The 12,031-nt window shown below is 34.5% G+C and overlaps 1 protein-coding gene across 1 annotated transcript in view; it reads left to right on the top strand.

Moving 5' to 3' along the window:
• Window positions 1–124: 124 nt before the first annotated feature.
• The window catches only part of LOC110858766, a 29,150-nt gene continuing 17,243 nt past the window's right edge, over window positions 125–12,031 (top strand). Inside the window, exons 1-3 of the mRNA XM_022107636.2 lie at window positions 125–764; window positions 1,529–1,838; window positions 7,519–7,600. Of these exons, the coding sequence (XP_021963328.1) occupies window positions 7,538–7,600 (63 nt within the window). The 5' untranslated portion in view covers window positions 125–764; window positions 1,529–1,838; window positions 7,519–7,537. The remainder of the gene's footprint in view (window positions 765–1,528; window positions 1,839–7,518; window positions 7,601–12,031) is intronic.

Below are 12,031 nucleotides of genomic sequence, written 5' to 3'. Positions count from 1 at the left end.
CTTTAAAAAAATAAGTGAGAAGAAAAAAATTGACCACCTTTTCATAAGGGATCAAAAACTTGTCACATTTTTTGACCAGTTCATCTCTCAACGTTCAAAGAAGAAGAAGAAAAACGTAAACGTCTATTTCTACGTAAAAAAAGTAAAAAAAAGAGAAAAAGTTCGTTTTTTCAAGTGAATTTCTTAATTCCGTCAAATAATTGGATCTCCGCTTTACCTGATTTAATCAAAGTTACACATATAAATTTTGCTAAATTTTACAAAACGGCGTTCAACCGAACAAATTGAAAATAATAATAATTTCGTTTTTGCATTGACAATTTAAAGAAAAACTAACCACGCCATAAATCAACGTGATAATTAGTTCGATAATTAGTTACTAGTTAGTTAGAATTTGTTCCCAGTAATTACGCCATTTTGTATAATTTATCAACATTAATTGACTAAAAACTAGTACACGCATTTCGAAATATAAGTTCCCCATATTTTGTTATAAATTACCAAAATTTCCTCCAGTTTACAAAACATCTCATACATTTATGTAGCTCCCAAAAAACGGGGAAAAACTGGGTCAATTCTTCCAAACCTCTATTTATAAACCCCTTAACGATCCCGTATAACAGATGACTTAAGTCCCTTACACAACACCCCTAAAATCTAAAACTTGTCCATTTTCCAGGGGAATGAAGGGGTAGCGAGATACAATTAACGCGAGTTACATTGCATCGCATCCTGGTCTCGTCTCACGGATATTCCTGCAGCAGGTACTTCTGTTTGCCGTACTAATAAAATACATACACGACTTGCCACAGTTTTACCTGCGTCAGGTAGCCACATTACATACACATTTCTACTGCACTTTTACACAGTCCTCTGGTGCATATATGCAAGCTGTTACTTACTTGCATGCAACCCTCTCTTCCTATTCAATTCCTCCTTCGTCAACTAATAAAACTTTCATTCCAACGCTGCCTTCAAGTCATACGCACACAGTCCCTCGTCAAAAGTCGAGATGAGAAGAACGACGACAGCCTGAGATTCTTTTTTGTCGCAACTTCCTCACCGTAAAATTCTACGCAAAAATACTGTCTCAACTTCCTTTTCTAAAATTCACTTTTTGAGAAATTTACTTTTTGAGATTCTTGAATTACCTGCTCCACTTTTTTTCTAAATGCATGCTTGACGTAATCGCATTATTTAGTATTATCGTTATCACCTCTCGCAAATTAAAAGACTACATCATCACCCCAAGAATTTAAGTAATTTGCAAAAAACCGGAATTTAGTGAATATAGTGAGCATATTAATTTATACGATAAAACCGTTATCTTCTGAATGAATTAGTGTGTACAGAAAATAGTTTGGTTAGTGAGATCAGCGAGGACAAATACTTGTTGGGTCACTTCTTCCTCGCACCACAGACACACATTTACAACAACAATTCACTGGGTCACTCATCCTCATCAGTGGTGATACACATGTTTGTAGGACTCACTAAATAAAAAACCTGATTTCTCACTTTTTCCAAGTCGGATTCAAAATTCGTAAAATATTTACGAACCAAACAACGAGCGGCACCATTACACATTTGACCAAGATTTGCGCACCTCTCTCTGACCAAGATTCGAAGTTACGCATAAGGCAAAGTGCCGGATGTGAGAACGAGAAGGAAAATAATTCGTTTGGAAACGTTGGGAAATTTGGAGGAAAATTTTGTGTGAATCTTTGTGGTTATATTTTACTGGATAAAGAACGAGAGACAGTTTTGTGATCTGGGTCAAGTTTTTGAGTGGGTGGACGCATTTTTCGGATTTCGGAAGGATCTCATATTTGCAAAAGGTATGTTAAAGTAATTAATTCAAATTATAGATCTTTTGAAGCATAACCTAAAATAATTATATTGAGGGTGAAATGTTGAAAATATTAAATTTTGACGCTAAAATCAGACAAAAATTATTTCGAAAAAATTTAACTTTTTGAAAATTCTCAGAAAATCATTTCCCTTAAAAACCAGTAAGTTTTATAAAGTATTTTTTTCAAAACTTATCATTTACAACGATTTTAAGCTAGCAGGAAATTTTAAGTTGTCGCCCTTGTTCTGATTTGTCCCTAATTTTCTCTACAAAAATGTCCTTCTCTCTCAACCGGAAATATTTCATGCAACGAATCAATATTTTTCATAAAATGTGTCCAATTTGATACCTCCAATTTCGTTTCAAAAACGACAAACAATGCGAGGCACGTAGACACATACTCCGCCAAGCAAAAAAATTCCCGTCTCTTAATTCATAAAGGAAATCAAGCCTGTTTTCTATTTAATAATTATGCATTTTCCTCCAATTTATGTATATTTACACGGGGTGCAATTTCATTAGGAGACATGATGACATTGTTGGTTGTCTGTGGGGGGCGGGGGAACGAGACGTGTTGTGCAGGCTCAGTTTTTTCTAAGGCGTCGTCTTCATACTTTGTTCACATTTCATTTTCTTCCTCTTTTTCAAGAACGTGGGAACTATTTTGTTTTACGACGGCGATAAAAGAAAATGTACAGGAAAAACTACCCATTTCCCATTTAACACGTGACATTTTAAATTCAACGAGTTCTTTTTTTACAAATTCAATCTACATCCAATCCTTTTAACAATGACAACCCTATAATTTTGTCTCGTAAGAAAAGGATTAATTTTGACGTGCGTCTCATAAATTGTTAATTTTCGGTGAAAACATTCCCAAAAACTCGCGATTTACAAGAATTGCACATTGAAAGGGCAAGTTATTAAAGGAACAATTTCTGTAAATTTCAAGTTCACTCATTCCCAACAAGACTAAAAAATCATTAATCATGAATTTTCGATTGGAAATTCGAAAATCATGGTTCCAACTGTCCTACCAAAATTCGCAATTTGCGAAATTTTCATTTAAGAAATCCAACTTTAAATTTACACAAATCCGTCCAAATTTCAAGTCCACCCCTCCACAAAACAAAAACAAGACCAATTAACTCTCCTAATCAACACTTTTATCATTCCGTAATAAAATCATTTTCATTCTTATCACACATTTTCTTGTAAAAAACAAAAAATACCTGCATCATAAAAAAATCTCATAAATCAAATCAAATCAAATCATAAAATGCACTTGCACTTTTCATTCCGTTCTCCTTCGCCAAATTCCTGCACTATTTTTTGGTCAAGCCGTTACTCACAAATATTTATAAGAAACGATGACTGACTGACATTGAAAAAAAACTATTTTTATTTTGGCATGTGCACTACCATCTTATTTAATACTGAGAGAGTTGTCTATGTACGCATCTCACTCGGCATGCCATGCTCAGGTGGGCTCATGATGCGAATTGTCATCATCATCACCTTTTGTATGTAAGCGTTTTACCAAAATCTTCACTTTTTCCCAACTATTGACTTCGTAACAATAAGCACAACAACAAAACAGTCCGCTGCTTACTTAAAATTCTCTCTTGAGAAAAAAAGAAGCTAAAATGGTTAGTTTGTTCTTCAGAAATTCACCCAGATTTCCCGGTCTGTTGAATTTTATTTCATTTAATTCCTCTCCTCTCTTATTTGCAATCTCTCTCTTAAAATGTTTACTTTAACGAACTTTGCCTCTAAATGTGTGTATGGTTAATAGGAGGCGGATAGATAGATAAATAAATGGTTTGTTGAGGTATGTAGACAAATAAATACTTGAGATGCACACCTCGTGGCGATGATGATAACGAAACGCAAAGTAAAGTAAAGTCTCGATTTCATCGTGTTGAAAATAAATGAAATGCCTAAGTAATTCTGTGCGAAATCACTTTTACTCTTTAAGCAGGAGTCACAATTGGATAGAATTTCGACAATTATGTGTAAGACTTAAAATGAGACAGGGTTTGGGATAGATTGCTATAATTTGAGGGAAAAAAGTCCACGTGCATTATTATTTTGAGACGTATTAATCGTAAGCAGAGAAAGTGGATGAGATGAGATGAGATTCTGTTAGGGCCAAATTTTACACAAGTATTTATAAAATTTTAACACTTGGGTCATTTTCTGATCAATCTTCTTATTTTTTTGGGATTTATCGAAAAATAATGACGAGATTTTGGTAACATTTTGCTGTAATTTTGTAGCGTGGTAAAGTCCACCTGCATTATTTTGAGAGGCACTAATCGCAGACAGAGAAAGTGAAAATTTTTTGGAAAATTTGAGACAATTTTTACAAATTATTGACAAAATTTTGACACCTGACTCATTTTCCAATCAATCTTTTTTTTGCAATATGTTTCAAAAAAGGTAACGAGAGTCTGATGACATTTTAGAAACATCAATTTTTTCATCCGTGCAGAAATTATGTGGCCAATTATTTTGTCACCAAGGAATGACACCAAACTGACCTCCTCCTCCTCAAAAAACTGGTCACATTCCTCCTGCACGGTCCCTAATCAAGGTGTGAAATTGGAAAACCGAACCAAATCAGGAATCATGATTACATGCATTGGCACTTTTATTAATACAATAATAAGTTTATGCAAATAGCACATATTCAAATCTGGTCTGCATAAAGAAAGTAAAGCGCATGACGTCCAATTATTTAAAATCGTGCTTGTGATGATGACTTCATCTCATTTTGAGTTTCTTTTGCAAATATGTGTGTACCTTTCTTTGTTTGCTCGCTTAAATGGTCCATTTTCCCATCATGATCACCCCATCGACACGCTTTAATCAATTGACGATTTAAAAAATACGTATCAATTTCACACACGAGACAATTTACACATCCAATTTAGTAATGAAGACGTTTATTGCGGGGCACGCATGACGGGAAGATTTCGGCAAGAAGGGAGATTTCATCTCGAGCCAAATATATGGTACGCCACGTGAGGAAGAAGGATGAGCAGTAAATTGATCGTCGTCATTTTTAAATCAACAGCTAAATACAAAAGTGTCAACTACACCGACTACACGGAGGGAGTGAGGGTTGTGCGAAAAAGATGTCGTTCATAAATAGTTCGCGAATTTTACAAGGGTCTCGACTCTTGAAATGATTTTGAACTGCAAACAAGTGTAAATTGAAATCTGTTAAATCATGAATTTTTGATTCATTTTTAACCGGAATTGGACAAGCATGGTCATTTTAGATTATTTATGCGTACCACACTTTGAATAGATCCAGGTAAAAATTCGCGATTGAAGAGATTTGCATACATGTAAAAAATTCAGTTAAAATTCGTCATTTAGGAGGTCTACAAATATGCAAAATCCATCGAAAATTCGCCATTTTGGATATGCAAGTAAAAATCCAGCCAAAATTCCCGATTTAATAGATTCTCATAAAAATTTCGTAAAAAATTGTGAATTGCATTAAAAATCCGGGTAAAATGTGCTACTTAAATTTATTTGAATTTGCATAAAAATCCATTCCTTCTTCGTATCACTGCCAAAATCCCATCCCATCTGCACAGTCTCCTCACCACTACCTGCCTGTGTATGTACCTACCAAGTACATCAGGGTGACGAGATTATCAGATCAGGTGACAACAATGGTGACCATATCGTCTCAATTTGTTAGAGACGTCGTGCAGTGCGAGCAGGACAGCTCTCATTTCGAGAAGGTGATAAAAGGTTGTCACTTTTAATTCTTCTTCTTCTTCTTTCGGCTAAAATGGAAATGGAAAGTGTGCAAGGAAAGGAAAAAAAGGGGATAATTCCATCCATCACACTGCTCAATTGTCCCCGTCTCAGAGTAAAAGTCAATTCGCACACAATTAATTTGCACACAAAGCCTGCTCACACAAACAATTCTTAATTACACACTTGTCTGTCTCCCAAAAATCAATCCTCACTAAATTGTTGTACCTAGAAAAAAGCGTGAAATTCAAATTGGACAAAAATTACGACAGAATTTTATGTCCCAATTTTGTAAACACGAATCTTATTCTCTTCTTTTCTTTACAAGAGGAGATTATCCACGTAAATTTACATAGTTTAGATTTCAACAAATAATTAGCAGTGGACTAATTAAAGTTCTTCTTCGTTATGACATCGTCTCCTGTAATCGGCACGTTTTTTAAAAAAAAGAATCCTTGCCGTAAAAATTTGCACATTTTGCGTAATTTCACAGTAGCTCACAAGATAAATAGATTTTAATCTATGATTTAAAAAAAGTTTGCAAATTCCTCAACCACATTTTATTTACTTGTGCTTTTTTCCTACATGAAAATTATTACAGGAAACAATAGAAAATTTGACGGTATGTGTAACCAACTTGACCAATAATCTTTACCATCTTGATGACTCGCCTGTTACGGGAAGACGATGACGATGATTAACAATTTAAATACGTCGTGATTTAATTTATTTATTAATCCACCTTTAAAAAATTCCCCACAGAGTTTCGTTTCACATATGACTAAGAAAACGATTAAAAGAAAGCGTACGTACAACGTATGTGTAGATCCGCATTTAGATAAATGCTACAAATTGCATACGCATCACATTAAAAACTTTGTAAATAATTCGACCCGGTCGCAAATTGGGGATTGTCCCAGATGAATAATTCATGGCAAAGAAAAAATATTTAAATATGCGAGTCGTGACCTTCCCTCGACCCGGCACGGCACCCATTAATCCTATTCCATTTGGCATCCTAAACAGCAATGTCTCGCAATTTTTAAACATTTCAACAACTTTCATAATTCCCAGAGAGCGAGATTGAAATCGCAATTACTTTTATAACCGAGATTAAAATGTCGGTGTGTCTTGTTTTTACTCGTTCTTTTTTATTGACGACATGACATTGACACTGAAATTAACTACTATTCTAAAATGTCATTTAACATACATACATTGTGACTTTTTTGATGAGCACAATTTAGGAGATATTCACTTTTCATGTTTTATTTTTATTGGCGACATTGACACTGAAATTAACTACTCGTCTAAAATGTCGTTTAACATACATTGTCAAAATGTGAGTTTTTTTGATGAGCACAATTTAGCAAAAGATTCACTTTTTTCCTCCTCCTTCTGACTACAAAATTCTACTAAAGTATAATTTATAATTGCAAAAAATGGCAAACAATGGAATATAACCACACAAACTAATCACTTGTTGTCCCAATTTGCCAATATACGTATTGTTGGGAAGAAGAAATTAACTAGTAACGTTTTTGATAGACGTGTGCGTGCACATGTCAGGTCAGAGGTCATATACCTTCCCCTCCTTCATTATTCATTATGGTTTTGCAAATATGTATGTATTACTTTCTCTCTCTCAGAAAGTAATAAATACACATTTGTCAGATTTCTTTTCTACGTGGAAAAATATAATGGCATATTTGTTCAAATAATTTTGCAAATTGTAATTTCGCACCAAAAAAAGGGTTGAATAAAGGGAAGAATTATTTATTCCTATAAAAGGGATGATTTCATTTCCTATTTACAATGTGATTTATTATTTTCGTATTGATGATGATGTCTGTGATAAAATTAAATTTCTTTTTTATTTATCTTTCCAGGTTGGACAAGTCATACAACATGTTTCACTTAAGGAATCTCTTGCTATGCTGCGTCCTCGTAATCACGGCGACTTTCACACAGGTAAAAAATTTATTCAGACTAATCTAAACACCACCAAAAATTTAGTATTTAGTTGTAAATTTAGTAGTAAAACTGCATACTTGATATTCTTTTATTGTGACATATGAAGCTACGAACAATAAGGCAATTCAAGATCTGTCGGAAATTGAAATAGGAAAAATCTTTAAAACGGAGTCACATCCATACAAAAAAATTCATAAATTTAAAAATTGCATACAAAAATATGATTGGTATATTTTATAAGTATTTTTCAACGTAGAAATAAATTTTTAGGATATTTCTGAAATTTGAAGTGGTCATAAAAACTTGGACACATATCAAAAACTTAAATATTTTTGTACCATCACTTTAAACTAAAATAACTTGACCCTTCTCCAGAGACAACATTACTTACGCATAATAGCATTTTATTATGTAATCCTTTCCCAGAATAGATTTCCACTTTTACCGTTCAGTTCATCCTCCATTTTCAGCCTCATCTCCACCACGGCATTTGTACACGTACTAATTTCCTGTCCTATTACCAGACCCCATAGTCAAGCCAGCCAGTCGTGGTGGTAGTCGTAGATAAGTATGCAGCTTTCCTTACATAAGGGACGCATTTCCTGGACCCTTCCTTCCTATGTACCTTCTGTCTCCCTGCTTATTATATTACCACCAAAAAGTTATTAAGCCGGCCAGGCCCTGTAAATGCATGTCTATTTCTACCTTCAGGCCTTCATAAAAGTAACAATGCAACAAATTAAGGTGAGCCATGCACTGCATCGCATCCTTTTACACGAGTACAGAGATACATGCAGATGCAGACAGACACTGGGTCATCATCTTCATCCATCGTCGTCATACTTTTATTCAAGTCATGCTTGGAAGTAAAATAGAGAACAGAATGAGACTCTTTTAGCTCCAGGGGAAGATAAAAAAGAAGTCATCCATTACAAATATTCGACGTACAGAGAGGTTCATCCCTCTCATCGAAAATCCTTAGTGTATGACTTCATAAATAAATATTTGACTCGTTAGTAACTTGCGCCAGTGTTGTGGCTTGTTTAACTATGGCGCAAGTATAAATAACGCAGGAAAAACAAGCTTATAGGATTAAATCTAAAATTCTTGTGTAAAAAATACTTGTATGGACAAAAATGGGACTGAATTTGTGATTCAAAATCTTAAGAAGTCACACTCCATTGCTAATAAAAGCCAGGACTAAATTGCCACAAAGAAACATGCTGTCGCGTCACGTGGTTAGCCGTAAATTTGCATTTATTCGCAAAATTGCTTACCCAAATTTGCACGACTCTTATTTTCCTGCCCACGACGGAGGCCAGTACTTATTTACAGATTTCTATAGCGGTCACTTTACTCCACCATATTCGCATTCTTACGAAACTCTTTTTGGTTTTGTCATTTTGCATGCGTACAAAAATTATGAATTTATTCAAACCAATTTGACCAAAGGAAGTTGCTTAAATTTACGTAAAAATGGAAACACCGTGTAATTCTGGGGATGGATGAAATCAAGCCTGAAAAAATGGTCACTCACAACGCGATACCATTATGTATCGTCATCACCACCTTAAAAAAATGCCCATCCGTCACTTTTTTACCCACAAATTGCTCCCTTCTTAATAATAAATAACGTGCAAAAAATGCGGTATTGGCTTCCATAAATTCTTTTCTTTGCGAGTGAAAACCATGCCAAATTACAAATTGGTCAGAAATCCTTTCGGTTATAATAATCGAAATTGAAATTATTCATAACATGTACTATACCCTGATAAAATTGATTCTTAACACTTTCTTCTCCTCCTCTTTAACATAGCGAAATGAAGATGAGTTAACAGTTTATTTACATTTGCAAAAAAAAATAAGTACAAAGATTTGCAAATTATTGAATTTCCTTTTCCTACGATTCATCTCAATTGTCATTCATCGCGTCACTTCGAAAATGAGATCGAGCCAATAACAAATAAATTTTAAGTGGGATGAAGATGGACCCAGATGTCTCGGTTTGATTAACTATTTAAATCCTTCTAAATAATAATATGCAAATATGTACCTTGCAAAAAAAACGAATTTGCAAATACACAAGATGCTAATTAATACCGGGGACAAGGATGAGTTGCAAGAAAAAAGAAAGAAAACATATTTACAACTAAAGATTAATTGCAGGCAGGTTTTGTACAAGGAAAATGAATGGATTAGTTTTCATTTCAAGATCTGGGATGCAATTTTTGTAAAATTTTGTTGCACTTTTTTTCTCCCTAGTTTTTTTCTCGTATTTAATAATATTAAATGAAATGTAGTTGCATTTCATGTCGTCGTGACTGTGTCGTTAGTTAGTTGGGGGACGAACGACTTTATTTAATTTTTGGATCTTTTTTTTCACCCACCTAGAACCACGCAGACTTTTCATTGTAAATCTTAGGGCTTAGAAAAATATATGGGTTACAAATAATGTAGCGTGATAACTGTAACGATGTTTCTTTCTTTCTTCAATAAAAGTCAATAAATCCATCACTTTTGCTTTTTCTGCGTAAAATCCTGCCCAGATTTGTAAACAAGAAAAGTGGGACAGATACTTACTTGTTGGTCAAAAATTTAGGAGATCCTTAAACCAAACACGTGGGTGTCACATGTCATAAAATTTGGAAATTTGTCACGCAATTTCAATTACTTTCGTAAATAATTAACAAAGTATGGTCGGATTTAAGAGAATTATCGGTACAGGAAGGATGTGATCAATTTTTTTGAAAATTTCCTCCCAAAATTTCGACCTTTTGGTATTTCTTGACCCTCAAAAACGGATCACATTCCTTCCGCACGGTCTCGAAGAAGACGAGCTTTATCTTTTAAAAAACTTGACCAAGGTGTCTTTTTCCTCCAATATCTGACGCTATATCTTGCCAAGTGAGGTGTAGGCAGGTAGCTATCTGTTCCTCGGCTCAGAATATGGAGGGATTAGACTTCTTGGGTATCTATAAAAATCTAGGTCAATCGTTAATTCATCATCCCTTCTTCTTCTTCTGCTTCTTCTTTTATCTATCTATGAAATGAAATAAACCGGGTGGTTCGCCCAGCAGAAAGCACGCCGTCGTCACTCCTTGAAGTAAAACGTGTCGAAATCTATCCACATCTCATCTGCACGACCTCCCCCAATCTGCTGATAACCAGTGTTATTTCATTCTTGGCAAAGGAAGAAAAACATGTAGGAGAGATAAATTCGAACTTGAATGAGATGAGATGTGTCGATCAGACGCCCATGCAAGGGAATGGTTGGTGGTCTCATATCTTGGGCTGGTCAGACCGCTTTTTTTCTTAGCAGATAACATTTCATTTCATTACATTACAGAGACAAAAATGTGAGTATTTCTGGGGGTGCAGTTTCAGTTTTAAAGGAGAATAAATTACGATAAATGGCATATTTCAGGCTCGTTTGATTTGAATTATTACACAAACAAAAGAATTTTCTAATAAGATTTTCAACACAAAAAATTCTACCCCGAGAAAGATTTTTTGTATGTACATAACGTGATCATCATCAAAAAGTCATCACACCCGAAATTTACACGAAAAAAACAACCATCTTTTTCCCCTACGTTCTGATTTCTTTACAAATCCGTATTTAATTGAATAATCCCGAAGAGAAGGTTACTCACGTTATCAGCGTGATTTTGCAATTTTTTTTTTGCACAAATGATAATTTTATTCATCGCCTTTTATTCTTCATACATAATTAATTCAATTTACCCATATCCACCAACCCTCCGATAAATTTGGTGTCATGAATGATATTTCTTTTCATACATACGTATTAAAATCCTACATTTTTCCCCTCATAACGCCAAGAAATTCGTATCCACATACATAATTGTATGACATAAATTTACTAAAAGAACAGGTGCACCCGGTCAGTATTACACTGATCAAAGGGTGGTTTGGTTGGTGAATTGAAACCAGAATTTGTGTGCAGTAGGACAAGAACAAAACGAGATAATGTACGTAACAGTAAACAAGTTTTTGCTGCTGCAGGGAGTGCATCGGGTTGAATTAAAATTATTACAAATATGGCATCATCGCCAAAAATCAGTGCCAATAATTCCCTATTTTTTGCATTTCATAGTCAACTTAATCAACGAGTAACAAGTCAAGAAAAATTTGTGTTATTCACTTCGCTACTCACCTCAATTTTAAAAGTGTGGCGTTTAAAAATAATTGGAAAATTCGTGTCACCCTTAAGAATATTTTTAGAATTTTCCATGTAATAAATTTACATACAGACACGGTGTGAATTCCATTATTACGGTAATAAACTCGGCCCAAATTCCATCTCCAGTCCAGTCCAGACAAATACAAAAGTCTCGCCCTTAAAATTCGCCCTTAATCTCAAGTCCAGTTACTTACAACACTTTCGTTCTTTTCAATCTTGTGACA

The sequence above is a fragment of the Folsomia candida genome, unplaced genomic scaffold, assembly GCF_002217175.1.
Source record: "Folsomia candida strain VU population unplaced genomic scaffold, ASM221717v1 Fcan01_Sc022, whole genome shotgun sequence".
Lineage (NCBI taxonomy): Eukaryota > Metazoa > Arthropoda > Collembola > Entomobryomorpha > Isotomidae > Folsomia > Folsomia candida.
Note: the sequence above shows the minus strand (reverse complement) of the source record. Positions and strands in the feature narration are given on the sequence as shown.